This window comes from Cnephaeus nilssonii (genome assembly GCF_951640355.1).
Source record: "Cnephaeus nilssonii genome assembly, chromosome: 8".
In the NCBI taxonomy this organism is placed as follows: domain Eukaryota; kingdom Metazoa; phylum Chordata; class Mammalia; order Chiroptera; family Vespertilionidae; genus Cnephaeus; species Cnephaeus nilssonii.
The window spans coordinates 40524114-40548079 of NC_137079.1; the positions used below are offsets into that span (position 1 = coordinate 40524114).

The window sequence follows — 23966 nt, forward strand, 5'->3', positions numbered from 1 at the left end:
AAACTGTATAAACTTATAAAATAGTAACACTATTGTGAGTAAGGGTGTATATGGCTTTTCCATATGGCAGTTTCTTTAGGGTACAATTATTATGGGATTTTTTTTAATGTGAGCACAATGTATTTATATGTTTGCTTTTTTTTTTTTTTAAAGAAGCTTGATTTACCATCAGCTGAGCCAGAAGTGAAGCCATTTGAAGAGAAGTTTGGAAAAAGAATTCTTGTCAAGTGCAATGATCTATCTTTCAATTTGCAATGCTGTGTTGCCGAAAATGAAGAAGGACCCACTACAAATGTAATTTTTAAAAAAGATTTCCTAAAGAAACAGAGGTTTCAGTTGTTCCCATTGCAGTGCAGACATGAAATTCTAGTTCTTGGTATCAGGGAGGTACAATGTTTAGGTCAGGATGTGGGGGCTTATTTAGCCTGTGGGGACAGGATGTTTGTCACAAAGGATGGGGATCGGGGCTGTTTCTCTTTAGCGGAAATTTATAGCCACAATCATAAATAAGTCCAGTAATTTCTTCTTTGAGCCTCAGTGATGGTCTGGATTGTTTTGTTTTGTTCAGGTAGAGCCTTTCTTTGTTACGCTATCCCTGTTTGACATAAAGGACAACCGGAAGATTTCTGCCGATTTCCACGTGGACCTGAACCATTTCTCCGTGAGGCAGATGCTGGCCACCCCATCCTCCGCTCTGATGAATGGCAGCGGGCAGAGCTCGCCCACCCTTCCGGACATCCTCCATGAAGCTGCCATGCAGTATCCAAAGCAGGTGGGGACCTGAGCCCAGCAGTCAGGATGCCAAGACATAGCTTGCACATGCTATGTAAACACATAGAGTCTGTAGTGCTAATTGGGGAAAGGTTGTTGATTATATTAACAGCTTATCTGATTCAACAGTCAAAGAAAGCCTGAGAGAAGGATTTCTCATTTCTTTTTTCTAAAGTTTCTGCTAATTGCCTCCCCCACCAAAAGCCTATTTGAGCAGATGATGAACTATTGATCAGTTAACCAGTTTGGCACTGGGTGCTTCTTAATAGCTAAACGGTTTCACCCTTCTTTGCTGCTTTAGAACCTTTAATATTCAAGGGATTTGTTTACTGTGGCTGTGACTTCTACTTACTGAAGAAAATGTTTTGTCCCCTAGGGAATATTTTCAGTCACGTGTCCTCATCCAGATGTATTTCTCGTGGCTAGAATCGAAAAGGTCCTCCAGGGGAGCATCACGCACGTCGCAGAGCCATACATGAAAAGTTCCGACTCTTCTAAGGTAGGGATGACTTGTGTGCCTTGTGAAGTTAAATAGCAATTGGAAAAAAAAAGGCTTTCCATTGAAGTAGAGATGCTTAAAGACGTCAAAGTTAAATCATATTTATATTTCAAAAGATGTAGACTTCTGTACATAGATTTACTCTTATATTTAACTTTATGTATTCAATTATCAATGAAAAGTAGTCCTATGTGTAAATAAAATGCTTCATTTGGCTGGTCTATCCTAACATCATCAAATAATTTGCAGAGGAATTATCAGTTTAGTAGTAAGTTTTCTGTCATTATAAAGTTCATATATTATATTCAAACTAGAGGCCTGGTGCATGAATTCGTGCATGGGTGGGGTCCCTTGGCCTGGCCCATGATCGAGGCCGATGCAGGGGGTGGGGGGTGGGAGGAGGATCAGGCTGCTGGGGGAAGCTAACCAACAGCCAATTCTGTGCGGAATTGGGCTCCCTCCTCCCTCCTACTGGGTCCGGGGTGCGGGTGAACCAGATTTGGGGCTGTCAGGGCCCCAGCAGCTAGGTCTGGGTCAGTGCACATCATAGCTACCGGCCAGTCGTTCCATTCATTCAGTCTTAATGGTTGCTTAGGCTTTTATATATATAGATAGTTTATTTCACTTGTTGATGTCTCTCTCAGGTTCTGGAATTATATTTGGGTCCATTTATACTTAAAAATGCGATGAGATTGGGAGACAGTCTGGCTCAGGTGGTGTGGCCAGTAGGATTGGTGGTCCAGGTCTACTTGTGTTTTGTCAGGTGGGGCAGGGTTGTGGTGGCAGAGGTAGTGCAACCTTAGGTCAAAGAAGGAAGGGAAACAAGAAGATATATGTGTGGTGTATGTGCAAAGCACTGTTTATTTCCTGGGAATATGTAGATGTGAGCATACCATATTATGTTCACCTCTACATTATTGATTATTAGAAGTCATCTAGTCCAAGACCTCCTTTCATATTCAGAAAACTGAGCTTTTCAAAGGCTTGTCACACAGCTAGAGTGGCCAAAGGACACTTGACTGTCACTTGCTTGCACTCTGAGCTACTGGTTAGAGTAAGCTGTCAAGTGCTGTCCTGCCAGTTTTACAGTATTTTTATTTTTAAAAATGTTTTATACATGGTCATTTGAAGATTGCCCTGATATACTGACCAAGGACTGGTCAGCAGTAGGAGGGGACACCCAGAGGCTCCAACAGATTTGCTGAGCTGACTTAGTTTCCTCTCCCCCTCTCTGTGGCCACCCATACATCACCAGTGTGTCCCAGAATGCAGGATGGCCCTCAAAGAACAGGTTCTAGGAGTCAGACATGTAAGTGCTTGAGCACCTAACTAGCCTGGACACTTTGGATAAATCATGCCACCTCTCTGAGCCCCAGATATTTAATCTGTAGTTGAAGGATAATGTTGCTCCCTGCCATACCTTCCTCTCAGGGATAGTGCTAGGATCAAACAGATAATGTAAAAGACAGTGCTAATAGGGATTCCACGAACCACTGGCCTATGTAGGACCTTGTTATCATTTATTTCAGCCCCAGTCAAGTAAAAGCCCATTTTCCAGGTGCATTGCTTCAGACAGCATGTGTTTCTGGCTGATAAAAGCTGAGTAAAGTTTGGTCTCTAGAGAGAAGCTGTTTTATTTTTTAAATCAAATCTGTAAAAATGAGGATGAGAGCTCTTTTAGCTCTATGATACTTTGATTAATAATCAGTGAAGGCCCAAGATAAGATCTACTCCCCTGACTGTGCATGCAACACATTTCCAAGGCCACAATGCACCAGTTTTGCTACTTCTATCTGCCACATGCACGGTTTGAAATGTGGCTGCTCATGTTGGTGCAAAAATCACTGTGGAAAAAAGCATTGTGGGCTGGACGTTACACTCCACACTCTCCCCAGTGTCCATTGAGCATCTGCTGACATCTGCTGTTTCTTCATCACTTACGATGTAAAGCTTCGCCACGTGCACATTGTTCCATTTAGTCACACCTCTGAGGTAGTAAATTAACCCTTTGCACTCACTTGCTTTTTCTCGATTCCTGCTACCGATGCTAACCACGCCGAGTCACACTCGACATCCGAGTGCAAAAGGTTAAAGCAGAGATTAACATTCAGCCATCTTACATCCGAATAGAAGGTTTGGCAGAGAGATGACAGAGGGATGATTTTTTTCTATATATAAAAATTGTCTCTTCATGTTTTCCAATATGGTGTAGAACATCTTTTGGAATAAATTTTTGTTTTGGAGAAAATTTTTATGAGAAGTCTGTAGGCCCATCACGAACAGATTTTAAAGAAAGGGAGGGAGGGAGGAAAGGAAAGAAAGGAAAAAAGGAAGGAAAGAAAGGAAGGAAGGAAGGAAGGGAGGGAGGGAGGGAGGGAGGGAGGGAGGGAGGGAGGGAGGGAGAGAGAGAGAGAGAGAGAGAGAGAGAGAGAGAGAGAGAGAGAAAGGAGGAAAGAAAGAAAAGGAATAAACAAACAAACCCAAAGGGAAATATGAATTTCTCACTCTGACTTTCACTACATTATGATCTATTTGCACCTTTGAGAAGTCTGAACGCTCAGTCCTCATTCACTGCAGGGAAAAGTGAAATTTACTTGAAGCCTTGTGTTTTAGCTTTAAGTTTTATGCAGATGTTGCATTTTACTCCACAATGTAGTCATTATTGTTAAACTGAAAAATAATAGTTTCTCCCCAAATTGCCACCCAGGAAAGTAGGCCATTTTACCCTGTGACTGTGTCCCCCTGAGTCCCCCACATGAATATACCCCACTTGAAGAAGAAAAGGAGGGCCTAGTTGAGCTTCTGATATCTGTTTGAATCAAGATGTGTTTTCTAGTTCACTCATGAAGGCAGCAATTCCCACAGCATGATTATGATAGAATCATAATGCTTTGTAATGAAAAGTATAAACTAAGCCCTTCATTTTTAAGGTATGGAAAGTGGAACCTAGAGAGGTGTAATAGCTTATAGATTCAAACAGCTGGTTTCAATTTGACTTAGAGACAGACGGCTCTATTATTCTACTTCTGAGCCTTCTAGATGAGTGCTTCTCAAACCCAGTCCCAGTGCACACAGGTCACCAGAGGTCTGGTCAGATGCAGGTTCTGACCCAGGAGGCCTGGGGCAGGGCCTGGGGCTCTGCATTACTTACAGCTTCCCCCTGATGCTGATGTTGCAGTCTGCAGAGCACACGCTGGTTTACAGGAACTAGATTATTTTTCCTAAACTTGGTTTGTCTTGGATGTACTTAACTAATGTAAAAAGCCCTTCAACACATCACTCTGAATGAATCAGTCTTTGCATTGGTAACAATGCAATATCCCAGTACAAGCAAATTTGGGAAAATAAAGGGTCATCTGCTTTAGCGATGGGGTATAGTTGATTAATAGACCTGCCATGTGTACACCATAAGCTAAAAGCAAATCTGCTTCACTGTGTACTATAGGGTTAATCAGTTAACCCACAAAAAGCCAAAACTAGTTATTAGGAAGTGAAAAATAGCAGAACTTATACTCAGAAAGCAAAAATATAAAAATTAAAAACCTTGCCCTAACAAGTCAACACCTATAATGTTTTAATAATGAATATGTATCCCCAAATTATGGGATTCTGCACAAGCTCTTTAGATGATAATTCTTCTGTCAGTGGGATTCGGCATCACATGGCTTTATTCTGATGTCTTCAAGGTTGCTCAGAAGGTGCTGAAGAATGCCAAGCAGGCATGCCAAAGACTCGGACAGTACAGGATGCCATTTGCTTGGGCAGCAAGGTAAGGGGAACATCTTTTATACCTTTCATATAGATGTAGATATATGGAGATAGATAGATAGATAGATAGATAGATAGATAGATAGATGATAGATAGAGTTAAAGATCGACCAACCTATTCTCTTTATTGCCCAGAGACGAATAGGATTTAAATGTGTAAAGTTGAAAAGTAAGTAAGCCCTGTATCTGAACAATCATTTATTAGAGTCACAGAAAGGAAAGATGCTGGTTGGAGGGTAGCTGTGTGGAATTGGCAGGATGAGCAGGAATGTGCGTTGCAGAGATGGTATTCTGGGTTCCAGCCACGTGTCTCCAGCTGGGCATGGGTGACTGCACGTGCGGTCTGCTAGTCCTCTTTATTTTTCGATCTCTGCTTCTTAAGAACTCGACTGTGTATGTTGTTTCCGAAGCATAGGCCATTTGCTGGAAATGTTTTCTATGTAAATTGAGTTAGTTTTGTTCATCCTCATAAATATCTTCCATGTTTTTAGGTAATGAGATTTCTCTTGGCTACAGCCAATGGAATAATAATTAGTCTTCACATAGAAACCAGAGTTAAGTCGTGGATTTATTTTGGTCTTTTGGAAATTCAGTTTGGAAGTGTTGTTTTGCTATTTCAGGACGTTGTTTAGGGATACATCTGGAAACCTTGACAAGAATGCCAGATTCTCTGCTCTCTACAAGCAAGACAGCAATAAGCTCTCCAATGACGACATGCTCAAGTTACTGGCGGACTTTCGGAAGTGAGTCTCCAGGCCTTGCTTATTTCCACTTCTAAGAACTAGAAGTTGTTCGGTGGGGAGGGAGGAAGCAGGAGCAGTCTTTTAAATTGCTCCACTCAAACATCCCAGGGCATGCTGGGTGAGCATGGAACTTTACCTCAAGTGCTTGGGAAGGAAGAGAGGGTTTAAAATTGGAAGAGTAACCTAGTTGATTTGAATTCTGTAAAGGATGTTATTGGTGGTTCTGTTACGGGTGGGTTGAGGGTAGAGATGAACCTGGGGAAGAAGGAGGCAGTTGAGGAACCTTTGCAAGAAGTGGGAGGGGTTTCAGCAAAGCCACTACAAGTGGAAACAGGAAGAATGAAACTAATTCAAGTTATGTCAGAGAGGCCCAATTACTGGGTCTTAGTGTCCTGATTGGGCAGTAGGGTAGAAGGAGAAAAAAATGGTTGGTAGTCTCAGATAAATAAATCCAGGTTTCTGACTTACACAGTGGAGTGCTCCTGGTACTATTAACTGAATGGGTGATTTGGGTGGGCGGGGGGTGGGGGGGAATAACTTAAATAGTACTTATTGTTTATAGTTCTAAATGCTTTATATCTATTAATGAGTGTATTAGTTTCCTATGGCTGCCATAACAAAGTACCACCAACTGGGTGACTTAAAACAGTGGAAGTTTGTTCTCATAATTCTGCATGCCGGAGTCCAAAATCAAGGTGTTGGCAGGGCCCACTCCCTCTGAGTTCTCCAAGGGAAGATCCTTCCTCATTTCTTCCAGCCTCTTGTAGCCCCAGGCATTCCTTGGCTTGTGGCAGCATAACTCCAAATTCTGCCTCTGTCTTCACATGGCTGTCTTCCTGTGTGTCTGATTTATTGTCCTTCCTCTTACAAAAATACGTCATATTGGCCCACCCTAGTGACCCCATCTTCACTTGATTACATCTGCAAATACCCCATTTCCAAATAAGATCACATTCACAGATACTAGGGTTAGGATTTAAACATATCTTTTTGGGAATACAACTCAGCCCATAACAATGTGATAAAGAGAGGGTGGGCAATGGTGGAAGTCAGTCTGGCTGAGAATCTGAGGAGTTCATTTCTGAACTTATAAAAACTAATTTCCTTTGCTGGGCATCTTTTGGCCATAAATTTTTTTGACGGAAGGCAGGATGTGTGAAAAATTATTGATTTGCCTTCCTGACAGTTATAACTGAGGATTTCAAGGAGTTGCTCATTTAAACTCAGATGTATACAAAAGACAAGTGGAAATGAGGAGGAACCCTGAGAGAAAGTGATTCTGCATGTTGGAGCTGCTGATGGGCACAGATGAATATGCTCAACATAGTCTGTAATCAAAGGAAGCAAGAATGTAGAACTGTTCGGGAAATCTGATTCAGATGAACAATAACACGACAAGTTACATGTGAGACTGCTTAACAGATTACAGTTATGTCTGAGGAATCTTAAAAGCAGGTGTTAGGAACTTTTTAAAAATGAGGACAAAACCAAATGCTGCATCTGTCGACCAGTGAGCTTTGATGTTTCTTGGCAGTATCTAAAAGACATTATTAAACAGGTGGCTTATGAAGAACCACGAAACTGTTCTGTTTTCTAGGAACAAGTCATGTTATGTCAAACTAGTCATTCTAATCACATTTCTGCTTCTCTCTTTAATTGGGCTGCTAAGCTGGCCCAACAGGGATGCAAAGCTTTTGACAAGTGTATATTCCAAGATGTCCCATGAACAAGTCAGAGAAGTGTAGTACACTTGAGTGGACAGATGTTCAACTGCTGGAGTAACCAGATGCCAGGAATAGGCTAGTGTCAGTCTGGTGATGAGCATCGAGAGGGTTGAGAGGAACCTGTTCATGGCAATATTCTGTGCAATATCTTCATCAATGACTTTTATAAGAGACTAGAACATGCTGGTGAAATGTCTTTGCATGAAGCTGTTAGGAATATCTAATACATTAGATGTTAATACCTGGATTTAGGAGGGTTTTGATAAACTAGAAATGCCTCAAATATATAAAGAAATGAAATTTCATCAAGATAAAAATCAAATCCTTTTCTGAGTTCCAAAAACATAATTGTATAAATCAGAATGGAGAGATGTGGCATGATAGTAAAGCATGTGAACAAAGATTTAAGGATTTTAGGTGGTTGCAAATTTCATTTGAATCACTAGGTGTGGGTACCTAAAAGTAATAGCATCAATAGATGGGTGTATTGTTCAAAACCTGGCTGGGTTGTTCAGTTGGTTAGAGCGTCATTCCAATATGCCAAGTTTGCAGGTTCAATTTCCTGTCAGGGAACATACAAGAATAAACCAATGAGTGCATGGATGGGTGGAACAATGACTGTTTCTCTCCTTCTCTTTCTCTGCTTTCCTGCCCCCCCCCCTCAATCAATCAATAAAAAATAAGTAAAAACAGATAGCTACCCTCACTGCTCAGGCCATTGGGCCTTATCTATGCAATTCTGGGTGCAACAATATAAATGGGACCTTCTTCTAGGAGAGAAATGGCATTGGAGGAAGGTGCAGAAGGGCCGAGAATGGAAGACTTCCGAACGCTGTTTCTAGATGGTTGAAAGGTGTTCCATAGGGAAGGAAAGCATAACTAAGCCCCTTGATGAGTGGAAGTTTCAGAGAGGTGACTGCCATGCTAGGCAGAAGAGCAGTCTGAGTGCTGAAAGTTTCCTGTCACTAAGAAGGGTGAATCAGTGGCAGTGCTTGTCAGGCACATTGTAGAGGAGATTCCTGTAATGGATTGAGTCAAACCAAGTACAGACACCATATATTTCATTGAGTACCTGCTTGGTACCCAGCGTTTTGCTAGACACTAGAGACTAAGATGACTTCTGGTTCTGAATTTTCATGATTCTAAATGAGTGAAGAATGTATGGTGAGGTTGGAATGGTTCAGGAAAACTTTAACATTTTGCTCATGTTCTTAACTAGACTTTTGCTGTCCAACTCAGTAGCCACTACCACATGTGGCTGTTTAGCACTTGAAATATAGCAAGTCCAAACTGAAATGAGCTGTAATGGAAATACACATCTGATTTTGAATAATTTGAATGCACTTTTTATAGTGATTATATATTTAAATATAATAATTTGGACATAATGGGTTAAGTAAATATATTCTTAAAACTAATTTTACCTGTTACTTTTTTAAATGTGTCTACTAGAAAGTTTAAAACTACGTTTGTGGCTTGCATTATATTTCTCTAGGAAGTGCTCTCTATAATTTAGGTTTTAGAGCTCATCTAACTTATAAATGTTTGATTTTTCTCTTGTTTGTAGACCCGAGAAGATGGCTAAGCTCCCAGTGATATTGGGCAATCTAGACATTACAATCGATAATGTTTCCTCAGACTTTCCCAGTAAGTGTAAGTTCTGTGTAATAAACAGACAAAATTTTGTTTGTTATTTTACTTCAATTTGTTTGTTTTTAATTTTTCAGATTATGTCAATTCATCATACATTCCCACAAAACAATTTGAAACCTGTACTAAAACTCCAATCATGTTTGAGGTAGAGGAATTTGTGCCCTGCCTACCAAAATACACTCAGCCGTACACCACCTATAATAACCACCTTTATGTTTATCCCAAGTACTTGAAATATGACAGTCAAAAGTCTTTTGCCAAGGTGAGTGTAAAGAATGAGGTTTCATTTTTGGTATCAAATTCTCTTGGGTTTTGGCTTCTCATGTTCTTTTATAAATATTTATATGTCCTGGCTTTTTGTCCCCTCCTCCCCTTTTTCCTTTAAATATCCTGCAGGCCAGAAATATTGCTATTTGCATTGAATTCAAAGATTCAGATGAGGAAGACTCTCAGCCTTTGAAGGTTTGTTTTTTATATATGTTCCCATTTTCCCATTTTAATAATGCAGTTGCATGATATAGCACAACTAAAGGAATCTGACACATTTTAATTGACACAAACACAAAAATACATGACATCACATCATATAACCACACATGATGAACCTTACAGAATATGGAATAATTGAGTTATTATTCCTAATTCATTATTTCTGTTTTGTTATACATTTTAGGGATGAAGGGTTGTGATGCATGTTCAATTCAGTAAACACATTGTGTACCTGCTATCAGCCAGGGATTGTATGGATGCTAAGAATTATATTAGTAACATTGATAATATAAATAGTAATAATAATAGATTGGCATTTATTAAGTGTTTATTATAGTAATAATAATAGTAGTATTTTATTGATGCTTATTGAGTACTCATTATATTCCAGGCTCTGCTCTTAGAGCCTTATAGGTACTAAACTCCTTTAATTCTCATAACAGTCTTTTGAGTTAGGTACTATGAATATCTGCATTTTTAAGATGAGGAGATTAATGCACAGACTTTACATAAATTGCTTAGGGTCATACATTAGGGGAACTGATGTTCAAACCCAGGCAGTCTGGCTCCAGAGCCCAAATTCTTTACTGAAACTGTATGAAAATGACTTTGCAAGAAGGGAAGGATTCAGAGTTGCAGAGAACAATGTAGTATAGTTTTTGCCCTCAAGAAATTTCGTAGTTTGGTGGGAAAAGACAGTTATGAAAAAAAGCTCCTGGCATACAGAAGGTACTGAAAGGGTTTATTTTACAAAACTGAATAATTAGAACGGAAAAATGCTGAAGGGACACAGAGGAAGGAGTTCATCATTTTTGGAAGGTTGCTTGAGAGTTTGCTTGGGGCACATAGAAGGGAAGATCCCTGGGACAGAGGATTGCATAAGCAGAGGCACGGCAGTGGGAAAGGGGGCAGTGAGCAAGGTCTGATTCAGAGCTACAGCTCAGAGGGTGGGAGGCTCAGGGGAGGGTTGGGAAGGGAGCTGGAGGGTGAGTTGGGCCCAGGACTAAGGGGGCTTGTCAGTCTGGAGTTTCACAGGCAGAAGAAGTAAATCCATCAGAGCTGGTTAAGCTTATGCTGTGGGGGTGCTCTTTACAACACATCTGAGTTTGATTTCTTACTCTAATAATTGAATGCTGGTGTCTCCCTCGCTAACTCTTATTTCAGTGCATTTACGGCAGACCTGGTGGGCCGGTGTTCACAAGAAGCGCCTTTGCTGCAGTTTTACACCATCATCAAAACCCAGAATTTTATGATGAGGTAAGATTTTCAAGGGAAAACCCAGTTTAACCCATTTTAAGGAAAACTCCAAGTTCTTTGCTTAGTAAAGCAAAAATTCAAGGGAAGCTGCATACTATACTGAAAGGACAGTGATAGAACTAAATGTTGAATTATTTATTTTACATAAATTTTTCTAATTATAAAAGCAATGTATTTATTGTAAAAAACTAAAACTTGGAAAATGCAGATATTGTAGAAAAGGAAAAGTTAAAATCCCTCCTCTGTCACTACCACAATTAATAATTCTGACATAGTTTCTTTCAAATTCATACTTAAGTATAGTTACATCTGCTGGACCGTTCTTATTGTTGGATTTCCTTATGTAAAATTATATGTAGGTGATTAAAACTACTATATGAATTCTACTGGTAAATGTTCTACCCTGGTTTTTTACCATGCCTGGCTATGTTAAGTTAATGTAGTGGTTTCTCTCATGTGTTTTCCAATTCCTTCTGGAATTTAAACATCACCTCTTCTAGTTTTGGTCAGTCGTGTCTTAGTCTGTTTGTGCTGTTGTAACGAAATACCACAGACTAAATGGCTTATAAACAGCAAATATTTATAGCTTACAGTTCCGGAGGCTGGAAGTCCGAGGTCAGAGTGCCAGCATGGTCAGTGTCGCAGATTCCCAGGTGTATTCTCGCACGGTGGAAAGGGCTCGGGCGCTCTGTGGGATCTCTTTTATATGAGAGCATCCAGCCCATGTATGAGGGCTCCACACTCATGCCCTAGTCACCTCCAAAGGCCCCTATTAATACCATAAACTTTGGGGTTGGAATTTCAACATGTGAATTTGGGAAGGACTTGGGGGGAAAGGTTAAGGGGGGGGGGGGGTAGGGGAGGACACACAAACATTCAGCCCATGACAGTATAACATTGTATCAAGGACCCATTTCTTCCTTAGCACAAATTTACAATCTCAGATTTCTTTGACTACAAACGTTACTATTAGTTTGGAGACCAAATGGACCCTTAGGCATGGGGTGACACGTTGTGTGGCTGCTGTCACCAAGAAATTTTGTTGTTCTGGAATATTAGAAAAGTTGTTGCTTTGTTTTCCTTGCAGATTAAAATAGAGTTGCCCACCCAGCTACACGAAAAGCACCACTTGTTGTTCACATTTTTCCATGTCAGCTGTGATAATTCAAGCAAAGGAAGCACAAAGAAGAAGGATGTTGTTGAAACACAAGGTTTGAAATTTCATTACCCCTTTGATTTTTTTTTAATAACTTACACATTCATTTCTTAGATTTTATTTTTCTATGGATTTGCATTCTTTTGCAAAGGAGTTTTGAGATGCTGTTTGTGAAGGTAGCATGCCTGGTTTGTACATGTAAGTTTCTATAAAAGGTAATTTTAGAATTCTAATCCCAAAGCAGTCAGTGGTCTACAGAGATTGTATTAAGGGTCTCTTCAGTTTCTTAACCCTGATTGGTATTAACAGTTCTTGAAGATCGGGCAATTTAGTAAGATTGGCTTTCTTTCATCAGTTTTCGTACACTTACAGTGAACCTGTTTTGTTCTTTGTTTCAACAGTTGGATATTCCTGGCTTCCTCTTCTGAAAGATGGAAGGGTGGTGACCAATGAGCAGCACGTTCCTGTCTCAGCCAATCTCCCATCTGGCTACCTTGGCTACCAGGAGCTTGGGATGGGCAGGGTATTGGAATTTAAGATTGATTTATCCCATTCCTTCAGAAAACATTAAGGATCAACTACAGCAACAATGACACAAAAAAGCACATAGTATTTTTCCTAGTCTCGGCATTTTGGTTTTCGTTATTCGTTTTTAAGTAAACTTAGGCCATTGGGAGACAGTGATATTAACAGTGTCACAATGTAGAATTATAGTTAGGGGATTTTAGTATAAGCCCAGAAGTAGCAATGCCTCAGCAAGGACATGAAGACTTGGAGATACTGGATAAGGAAGAAAATCTCTGTGAACTAGCCATGCTCAAATAAAGATGTATTCTTAGGTTCATGCAAATGATTAGGAATTATCTTCCAGCATAATGTAATAAGTCCAGTAAGCAAATATCTCATCCACATTGTAGCTCGTTCTGACTCATTAGTGCCTGAATTGTCTCAGATTCCTCCTGTTGGTTTGTTGGCTTTGCATTTTTTAAGCCATTTTAGATCATATAGACTTCAGTTTTATAAGATGCTCAGAAAAGGTTTTTGTTTTCTTTCATTCTGAATGGCTTTTAATGTTTCTCTACATTTTAAATAGAGCCAAATGTGGGCTCATATTATGAACAGATAGTTAAAACATTCCAAAATAAGGTTAAATCATATAACATTCAGTTATGGTTCCTAATCTGAACATGAGAAAAATGAAGGTTTCTGAAATTAAAAATAGGCACAAACAGATATTGACCCTTTGACTGTGCCAGGAATACTTACTGTCTTATTGGCTTTATCTGGTACCTTGTGCCATCACTTTCAGAGTCCTGAGCTCGAGTTTGGTTAAGTCATTGGTGAAATAGGATGCTTTCCCCCTCAAATGGACAGTAATCCTTATAGCTGCAACTCAACAGGAAAGATAACTTATAAAATCCAGGAAGAAGAGCATTGTACTCGAGGAAAGAAAGCGGGTGGGAATTAGTGCTGGTTTCATCCTGCTGTGAGCCAGGCATAGGCATGACTGACTATTAAGTCACCAGAGCTGTTGGGGCTTCCGCACCTCATCAGGGCCCTCATTCAGGATGGTGATTGAAGCCAAGATCACTCATCTGTTGGGATGTTTTTCCCCCCATATTTTTTCAGCATTGTGGTCCAGAAATTAAATGGGTGGATGGAAGCAAGCCACTGCTGAAAGTTTCAACTCATCTGGTTTCTACGGTGTATACTCAGGTACGCGCTAGTCCGTTAAAATTAGCAGTGATTGCTCTGAATGAGTTGGCATAATTTTTTTTTGGCAAAACAAAAGTCTAATTGACATGTTCTATGGATATATTTTTACTCTATAAGTCTTCTTTTGAAGAAAGGAAGTACAGATAAGGTGCTCATATGTACTGAAATAAATGAAGAATACACGTAACCTTTTTTAACTGTTTTCCTCTTTTGTTGGAGGATCTTTGGAAACGTTTTTTAAAATTTGTTTTCATTTTTACCTCTTTGATATTTGCATTTTTATATGCTCAGTTTTCATAGTCTAAATGAAACATGCATGCTGTAAGAAGCAAATACTTCTATTTCTACAGCAGATACACTAATAAACTTTCTTTTTTTACCTTCCCAGGATCAGCATTTGCATAATTTTTTCCAGTACTGTCAGAAAACTGAATCTGGAGCCCAAGCTCTAGGGAATGAACTTGTGAAGTACCTTAAGGTATCAGATGGCTTTCTTAGTGACCCTTTTTTAATGAGTTTGGAGTTGATTGGGTTTTCTCTTTGGTGGTGCTCTTAGCTCGATACCCTCTCACCAACAGCTTTTGTATGGTTTGAGATAGTGTCAAGAAGGGCACTCAGAAATAGTGCTCCTCCCACTTTCGTCCTAGTCCCACGCATTCTTTTCTCAGGCCAGACCTAAAACATACTGTTCCCTGCATAGGAAAGCCCTCGCTTACAGAGGCCACCCATGTTGAGTGCTCGCTGGGCTCACAGCGCAGAATCAGACACATAGAAGCAGTTACTGTAGTCTCACTTTTAACTAACTTCTGGTTCACTGTAGGAGATAACACAAGCTTCGAGACTGCATAGCAGGTGGGTTCAAAACAGATAATACATGCCAGCAACCCCAGCTTTGTGCAGGCTCAGGGAGACTCCTGCCGTTTTTGCACATGGGAGCAAGCAGGGTTTGTCTAAGGGAGTGCCATCCAGAACATGACTTTAGGGAGGCATTTTTAAAAAGGAAAGTAGCTAAAAGGGCATTCTAGTCATGGGAACAAATTTTAAGAAAGGTGAGAAATGCAGTAGAAGTTTATTTGGTTTAAGCAAGGAAATTGGACCTGGGATCCTGAAATCACTGAATCCCCTTTTGGCTGCCTCAGAGACCGCCACATGATTTGAAGAAGAACCTTTGTATTAGTTTCCTATTGGTTCTGTAAGAAATTACCACAAACTTGCTGGCCTAAAACAACACACATGTATTATCTTACACTTCTGTAGATCAGAAGTCCGGTATGAGCCTCATTGGGCTGAAATCAAGGTGTTATTAATAGCGAGTTTCCTTTCTGGAAACTAGGGGTGAACCTGGGTTCTTACCCTTTTTGGTTTCTAAATGCTGCCTTCATTCCTTGGCTTGTGGCCACTTCGTCCATCTCAACGCCAACAAGTTGCACCACTGACCATTCTTCCTTAGACATATCTCCCCCGACTCGCCTCTTTTGCCTCCCTCTTCCACTTTTAAGTACCCCTGTGGTTACAGCAGGCCCACCTGATTAAGTCCAGGAGCATCCCCCTATCTTAAGGCCAGCTGGTTAGCATCCTTAATTCCCCTTGCCATGTAACATATTCACAGACATGGACATCTTTGTCCCTTATCCTGCCTGCCACTGCCTTCCTTTTGCTTTAGATGCACTTCTTCCATCCTTATTTGAAACTGAGTGAAAATTGCTTAGTGTTGGTTTAATGTCAAAGGATAACTCGGACTTTGGTATTTCATATCTGTAGAGCCTGCACGCAATGGAAGGCCACGTGATGATTGCCTTCTTGCCCACCATCCTAAACCAGCTGTTTCGTGTCCTCACCAGAGCAACTCATGAGGAAGTCGCCGTCAACGTGACACGGTGAGAGAGGTGTGAGGTGGATACTCTCCTTCCCTTTCGGTCTATCCACATCTGGAGCACAGTCATACATATCCGGATGCTAGTGTGTGTTAAACATTATATTTAAGGCATATGGAGAGATCTCATCTAATTCTTTGTTTCCTGTGGTGCCAATAGCATCATCATTGTTCTACTGTGATAATAATGAAATGTTTCCATTTTCACATTACTATTCATTGCTTTATTCATTCCTATGGTGTGTAGGGTCATTATTCATGTGGTTGCCCAGTGCCATGAGGAAGAATTGGAGAGCCACTTGAGGTCATATGTTAAGGTATGTAAAATAAACTGTCCCAATCATTTAAATCTGTGGCTCTCCAATTTTCCTTCTAAGAACTTATTTTTAAAAAATCTAGTTATTTGGGGTATATTTTGGGATGAAACTTAATACCTCTGCTTTCTTTTCTGTATCACATAGCCAGTGGTCCCACCTAGATGAGGGGAAGTCCAAAGAGGGCAGCCTTTCATTTATTTACTTAGTATCATTTTTGTCAACTACATTTCTTCTTTTATGAGTGCTGCACGTGATGTGGACATTTAAAGAATATTAACTCACTCACTCTTAGCTAGGCCTCTGGTATGGCTTCTTGTCTTCATTTTTCTCTTTTCCCCATCTAAAATTCCCAGGAACACTGCTTCTCCCAAGATAGGAAGGTTAGCTCTGGCCTCCATCTACGTGCTGGGATAAATATCAACAAGTTCTTCATTTATGGACAATATTCAGTAAACATGGTGGCAGTGATTGTTCTAAACAGTTGCACACATTCCATTTAATCTTTGACAGTATGAATTATAGCTATGTGTTCATCTACAAAGTGAAGTTCGGGTTGTTCAGGGAATCAGTTACCCAGTGTCATGTGACACATTTCCTAAAGTCCTTAGGAGGTGGAGTTATGGACTGAAGGACCACTGACCTGAGTCAGGTGATTTACATATTTAGGTGGGTCCCCAAAGACATCCTGAGCTCCCTCTTTCTGTCACATGACAACAACCCTTCCCACCTTCCGTTTCCACACCTTCCTCTCCCACCCATGCCATTGTACCTGGGTCCCTGATCCTCATCCTCTGGAGTCTCTTCAGCTTTCAGCTCAGCTTGGAGAACCAGTGCATTAAAGCATCTTTCTTTTTTCTTCAAAGTACGCGTACAAGGCTGAGCCGTATATTGCTGCCGAATATAAGACAGTGCATGAAGAACTGGCCAAATCCATGACAGCAATTCTCAAGCCTTCTGCTGATTTTCTCACCAGCAACAAACTACTTAAGGTATGTTGGGAGGCTAGTGTGGCTCTGCAGTATTGAAATTGATGAAAGAAACTTTAGACTCCTCAGCTAGATCAATTCGCTCTTTTTGTGTGCTTTTAGTGATGATCATCACCTCCTAAAAAGCAGTAACAGAGATAGTTCTTCAGTACCTACATTGCCCCTTGTACTGGTGCTCCTATGAAAGCTGCAAATTATTATTATACTCAAAGCTTCATGGCCTCTTTGGCATTAATAAGTCATATTTGAATAATTGAAGGACCATGAGTTAGAGATTTTACAGGCAAGTGTCAGCAGGTGAGACTCAGCCAAGAGGAACAGTTGCAAATCTAATAGAGCGGTGCCTCTTGGTGGGTTGCTGAGCTTATGTACCCTGTTCCCTGGTAGGTTGGAGTCACTTATTGTCAGACATGTGAAAGCAGGAGAACACCTGGCAGAACCTCTGGTCCGATAATAATTTACCAAGAGGTTCAGCCATGTTTTTTTGGTCACATTTGTTTTATGTCGGTGACTTTGCCAGCCTAAGAGAATATACGTCTCTTCCAACTGGTTGTTTTGCTTACTGGAATCCTTTTTTTCTTTCAGTACTCGTGGTTTTTCTTCGATGTTTTGATAAAATCCATGGCTCAGCACTTGATAGAGAACTCCAAGGTTAAGGTATGTCGCTCCATCGTGTGGCGGTTCTTAGGGAAAAGTATCTTTCATTGTGTTTGTGGCTAACATTTATTAAACTTTCTGTGTGCTGCTTACAGTACTGTTTTAGTTACTTTCCAGTGATAAAGCATTTTAGCTTTATAACAATCCTAATGTAGGCAGGGGGAGTATAAGTCTTACCCCTCATTTTACAGACGAAGAAACTGAGGCCAGGATGCTTGAGTTACCTGCCCAAGGCCATGCTGCTGGTAAATGGAGGGAGCCAGGTGTTGAGACCACTCTGGCTCATGCCCATACTCCTCAAGCACTGTGTTATTAAATCCAAAGAAAAAGGTGTCCTTTCCTTTGACTAGCTTAGAAATCTTCCCGTTTGTTGAAATGGGAATAGTAGTTTAAGTGTTCATTTAAAATGCATTTACCTGGTGTTTCTTAAGTGTCTTGAACATCTGAGACATTTCTCAGGGATTTAGAAGCATGTCTGATGCTACTTCACATCCTCTGTAGCCAATGAATGGACTCAGGTAACATAGTCTCCCCCCGGCCCATCTCTCCGTGGTGCCGCATGTGCCTGTAAGGCTCTCTGGGTCTCCATGCGTCCCAGGCTCACCTCTGGACTGTTGCCTGTCGAGGTATGACTGGTTGCTGCCTGTCTGAGCATAGATGCATTTTTATAAAATTCCAAGGCAGTAAACGCAGGTGGCATGCTGCGGAGCTCCTGAAATGCACAGTCTTGCAGTTGCTGTTGTGACTGTGAGTTCTTGCCACATCGTCGCATACAGAAGTGGGAGTTGGAGAGGTCTGGGTGAGAGCCGAAGGTGCTTGTGCAGGGAGCAGCCATTGCGGTGCCAGGCAGTCTCTCTAGATGATGAGTGTGGGGAGGAGGGCGGAGTCCCAGGCCGGGAGGGTCGGGATCTGGGCCATCTGGACTCCAGGAGGAAGCCTTGGGAAAGGCTGATGGGTTTTGTCAGGCTCAAGGTTGGTGGTTCAGACCCTAAAGCTGTAGTTTCCTCTAGTAGAGCCGGCGTGGGTGCCTGACCAGATGGTTTCCTTTTAATTCCAGCTTTAGCACACAGGGAGATGCCAGATGGAGGTGGGCCCTGCCTTCCACCGAGTAACGCACCATCCGAATCATGCCAGGACAGCCAGCCAAGGGAAAACTCTAGCAGACTGTCTGCTTGGCAGTGTGCTGCTAGTATACGTGCATATATACATGTGCACACACCCACGTGCACGCACACACACGTAGGCAGGTTATTTGGATATATTACCTTTCTCTTAAAAATGTTGTTGTAAAAAATATAAAAATAAAAATGTTGTCGTATGCAGGATGGGCTTTAGGCCTATTTTAGTTTGCTCAGGCTGCCATTCTAACTACCACAGCTTAAATGGTAGAAATTTATTTTTATCACAATTCTGGAGGCTGAAAGTTTGAGATCAAGATGTCTGTAAGTTTGGTTTCTTCTGAGTCCTCTCTCCTTGGCTTGTAGATGGCTTCCTGTGTCTTTATACTGTCCTTCTTCTGTGTCCTAATCCCCTCCTTTCTTATAAGGACACCAGCCCTGTTGGATCAAGGCCACTTAATGACCTTGCTTTAACTTAATTACCTTTTTCAAGACTGTCTCCAAATACCGTCGTATTCTGAGGTGCAGAACATGAACATATGAGTTTTCAGGGGACACAGTTCAATCCATAACAAGGTCCCACTGGATATTTTATTATTTTTTTGCTCTAAATCAATATAATCACTTCAGAAAGATTGATGACTTGCTTATGTTTAAAAATATAAACATAATTGATTTGTTATATTTTGAGCCCTTTATTATATGCAGACTCAAGGGCTACGAAGTTAAATGTAGTGTGGTTTGTGCCCTCATGAATTTAGGTGGGAAAGTATACAACTAGACCATGGGAGTGATGGTCAGGGAGGTAATGAACAGTTTGGAAACACTCACAAGAAGTATATTTAAAATCAAGTATCCATGACCTCTTTCTGGGACCTGTGATAGGTTAATAAAGGAACTCAATTGTATGTGCTCTTTACTCCAGAGGCCAAATTAAACCATGGACCTTTAGGGATGGTAGAGACCTGAGAGCTACCTTCTGGTCCAACTTCTCCTTATGTCACAGAGGGTGAGGTGGAAGTGTAGACCCATGAAGGAACCTGCCCAGGGCTACCCAACTGAGCAGAGCCAAGACCTGACTTATGCTGGAGTCAGAACCAGTCTTTCGCAGATGCTCCGCCATGTCCCACCTCATAACCTAGTTCTCCGGGGCCTCTGGGATATTGTTTGGTTTTGGAGCTCTGTGGAACAAACCACTCAAATGCTACCAGGCACATGCTTTTCTGGAAGTTAACTGTGTCTTGGTCCTAAAACAATATTCAGAGAGTTTTTAGAAGTAGCTTATTTTAAAATTGTTATCCAGCTTAAAAAATAAACACTAGCATCCACAAGGAGAAAACTATAACACAATTTACTATAAAAAGAGATCCCAAATGCCCACTTACCACCTGGGAGCGTTGAACATTTTTGCTTTGGAAGGCTCTCCTCTGACCTTCTCTTCTTGTCACCCGGAAACCAGGCCACTTTTTCCCTAATTCACACATTGTTGATCTAGAAACTTTTCTCACTTTTTTTTTTTTTAAGCCTTCATTCAGTTTGCCTTATATTTTAGGACTAATGAGTTTTATGTGTTTGGATTAGTTATTTTTATACTTGCCTTATACTTACATTTTAAGAACTGTATATCCTAGTCCCTGGTCCCGGTGTTCTGAATTTGAGGAACAAGTTCATGACCACCATTCCTGTATCACTGATGATTTCCAAAATCATGATCAAATCCTCTCAGAGTTTTTCTATTTTTGACTGAAGATTATTAATCTCATCCAATGTGTTTATAACTCTAACATGATTTCCTTCCTCATTGGCAAGTTTTTCTTCAAATGTTAAGACCAGGCACACGCCTGGGCATGATCCGTGTCAGAGCCAGATCATGCTTTTGGTGTTGAAAGTGTCCTTCCCCATGTTACCTGGCATTGATCAGCCTTTGGGGACATGGCGTATGTTAGCTGAGGCCTTCAGTGCACACTCTCTGTGTTAGTGGGGTTGTGCACATTTATGTGGAGGGAGAAATTTGCACACTGCTCTGCCTGCTTCTGATGCCACAGTCTTTCTGAAGATGGAGGTGGCCAGATGTGCCCACCCTCCCATCCCCAGCCAATCAGCTACCCTTTGTTACATTTGCTGAGGAAGGCTGTGGATCGCAGCCTCTCTTTGAACAAGCATCTAAAATAAGCAATTTCTTTGCTAGACTCGAGGATTTCATAGGCGGCATGTGCTTGGAATTTTCATAAGTGGTTTTTGAATAGACCTCTGAGACCTACTAAGTTTGTAACCCCCAGCCCCACTGTGCCTCAATGGCAACATATTTTAGGTAGGTTTTATTTTCTATCATTTATATTTAGCAACTATAATTTCAGCAGACTCATTTTGCATTTCCTTTCCTCCCACAATGAATCCAGCAAATTGCTAGCATTCCACAGGTGTACTTGGAAAACATGGCATAGGATAGGATGAATATATGCCCTTAAGTGTTACTTATTTAACCTTCAACCATTTTCAGGCTTAATTGAGCGAGGAAAGAGCTTTCATTTGAAAAGTGGAAGGAGAATGGTATGGTTCGTGTTCTAAATGGACTGTTTGGACTTCCCCTAAACTATATTTGTAAATCCTGTACCCAGGCGATAGCAGAATGTTTATATCCGTGCTTTCATCCATGAATAAGTGCTTTGAACAGTAGTTTGCTCTGTGCAGAGCATTAAGCAGAAGTGCACATGGAGTAGAGGACACATCCTCAGCCTTGAAGCTGACATCGCCTTGGAGAATGAAGACATTCAGCTTGGAACAGTCGGAGGAGAGTGCAGGAAGGTGTATGTGTGAGCTCCAGAGTGATAGGAGATTAATGTGCAGATAGAGAGGGAACCTTACCTGGGCCTGGGCCTAGAAAGGCCAGCTTTAGAGAGAAGAGCACGAGCAGAGGCACAGGGAAGAGCTCGTGCCCAGGAAAGGCCTCTGTGGCGGAGCTCAGGCTGAGAGTAGAGGGAAAGAGTGAAAAACAAGATCCACTCAAAACAACAGTGAGGTTATGGGGGGCTTTGAGGCCAGGCAGCCGATGATTCGGTAAAGACCATAGAGAGGTAGGGTAGGTTTTTGAGCAGAAATGATAAGATGAAAGAGCATATAAATGTCAGCAGAGAGGCTTAGAAACTTTTATATCAATGAGTGTATCGTCCCCCTGGAGTTTAGCCTGTGGAACCGATTAACATACCTGTCATGTTAGCTCTCTAACTGCAATAATATGAAATGACATTTTAGGGTGATGCTGATGAAGATCCAGCATTGGAGGGAATGAGGTGGGATTGAGGATAAGGATGGAAAGCATAAATAAATAAGAGAGAATATCAAATCAACTAATTATTTGATCCAGCAATTCTACTTAAAAGTATTTAGTGAAAAGAAATAAAAACATTCACAGAGGCTCTGGCTAGGTAGCTCAGTGGATTAGAGCATTGTCCCCATAGGCCAAGGTTGCAGGTTCAATCTCTGGTCAGGGCACACACAAGAATCAACCAATGAATGCATAAATATGTGGAATAACAAATGGATGTTTCTCTCCCCCCCCCCCCCCATTCTCTCTCTAAAAATAAATAAATAAAATTTAAAAAACATATTTACAGAGAGACCTGCATGTTAATGTTCATAGCAACTTAATACTCATAATAGTCAAAAACTGGAGACAACCAAATGCCCATTAACTGGTGAATGGATAAACAAATAGCGGTAACTCCATACAATGGCATACTACCTAGTAATAAGAAAGAACAAACTACTGATTCTTGCAACAACATGGATGAATCTCAAGAGCATTATGTTAAGTGCAGGAAGTCACTGTGATGATCGTGCAGACTTCATGCAGTATGAATGAGCCCATTCTATGACATTCTAGGAAAAGAAAAACTACAGGGACAGGAAAGAGAGCAGTGGTCTCCAGGGGATGAGGTGGAGGGAAGGGATTCAGAGGGACATGAGGGAACTTTTAAGGGGAAAGAAATGGACTATTTCTTGGTTGTGGTGGTGGTTACACAACTGTATTCACTGGTCAAGACTTAGCAAACTGTATACCTTAAAACGGTGAATTTTAGTATACTAGTATGTAAATTAAACCTTACTAAGCATGATTAAACAGAACATAGTAAAGTCAGGGTGTTGTGTGTTGTTTTTTTTTGGGGGGGGCGGGCACTTAGATGTTACGTTTGAGAGCATACAAGAATGGAACTTTTTTGCCCTAACCAGTTTGGCTCAGTGGATAGAACGTCAGCCTGTGGACTGAGGGGTTCCGGGTTCGATTCCGGTCAAGGGCATGTACCTTGGTTGCGGGAACATCCCTGGTAGGAGGTGTGCAGGAGGCAGCTGATCGATGTTTCTCTCTCATCGATGTTTCTGACTCTCTATCCCTCTCCCTTCCTCTCTGTAAAAAATCAATAAAATATATATATATTTTTTAAAAAGAATGGAACTTTTGAGAGAGATAATTAGGAATGGTTTACCAGGAAAGACAGGACATGATGAGTTATGCTTGGGATATCTTAAGCTTCAGGGCCGTGGGTTCAGCCACGTGACAGCGATCTAAAATAACAGTAACCTAAGAAAAAAGTTTATTTCTTCCACATCAAAGTCCAAGCTAGGAATAGGGGTTCTGTTCCACAAAGTGTATCAGAGTTTCCCACATTCTAGATTTGGCTGACGGTAATGTCACCGTTTTCTGTGACATGGTTCTGTGCCCCTGTCTTTCCTGTGAACTTGTAGTGATATCTAGAGCCTCAGCCCCATGCAGGTTTGATTTGCTTTTTGCCAGGGATACTTCGTGCACTACTGCATCACACCAGGAGGCATGCAATATCTGGTTGTCCCACTTTTAGTTAGGCCAGTATTGACTAACACAGCGACTTTTCAGCATGCAATACCTGACTGTTTGGTCATGGTCGATCTGGATTTGAATCTTCGTTAGGTGATAGTTGTGTGACTGAGGACACATTTGCTTAACCTGACCATCGGTGAAATGAGGTTTAAACTCATAAGGGATCTTATAATCATTCAATGAAAAGTACATAAAAATGTCTAGTGCAGTTACTGACATGTCAAAGATCTACAGCAAGTGGTATTCAATTGTTGAATGGTCTGAGTGTAATTTCTTAGGTAAGCATTCCTGGTGGGGAAAAATTAGAATTTAAAATTAATTTGAAGAAGACTGCTTCCAAGCAGTTCCAACTGGTCTTTGCAGCTTGAATACTTGAAGCTTAAA

General features: G+C 41.0%; 1 protein-coding gene across 12 annotated transcripts in view; it reads left to right on the forward strand.

Annotated features, from left to right (window-relative positions):
- Window positions 1-23966, forward strand: part of DOCK9 (dedicator of cytokinesis 9) — a 286418-nt gene that overhangs the window by 199137 nt on the left and 63315 nt on the right. For all 12 annotated transcript variants that reach the window (XM_079779188.1, XM_079779189.1, XM_079779191.1 and 9 more), the window contains exons 11-27: window positions 154-294; window positions 569-772; window positions 1148-1270; window positions 4957-5039; window positions 5659-5781; window positions 9073-9152; window positions 9233-9420; window positions 9555-9620; window positions 10812-10904; window positions 11992-12115; window positions 12462-12583; window positions 13690-13776; window positions 14165-14254; window positions 15538-15653; window positions 15897-15966; window positions 16830-16955; window positions 17538-17609. In XM_079779188.1, the coding sequence (XP_079635314.1) occupies window positions 154-294; window positions 569-772; window positions 1148-1270; window positions 4957-5039; window positions 5659-5781; window positions 9073-9152; window positions 9233-9420; window positions 9555-9620; window positions 10812-10904; window positions 11992-12115; window positions 12462-12583; window positions 13690-13776; window positions 14165-14254; window positions 15538-15653; window positions 15897-15966; window positions 16830-16955; window positions 17538-17609 (1908 nt within the window). The remainder of the gene's footprint in view (window positions 1-153; window positions 295-568; window positions 773-1147; window positions 1271-4956; window positions 5040-5658; window positions 5782-9072; window positions 9153-9232; window positions 9421-9554; window positions 9621-10811; window positions 10905-11991; window positions 12116-12461; window positions 12584-13689; window positions 13777-14164; window positions 14255-15537; window positions 15654-15896; window positions 15967-16829; window positions 16956-17537; window positions 17610-23966) is intronic.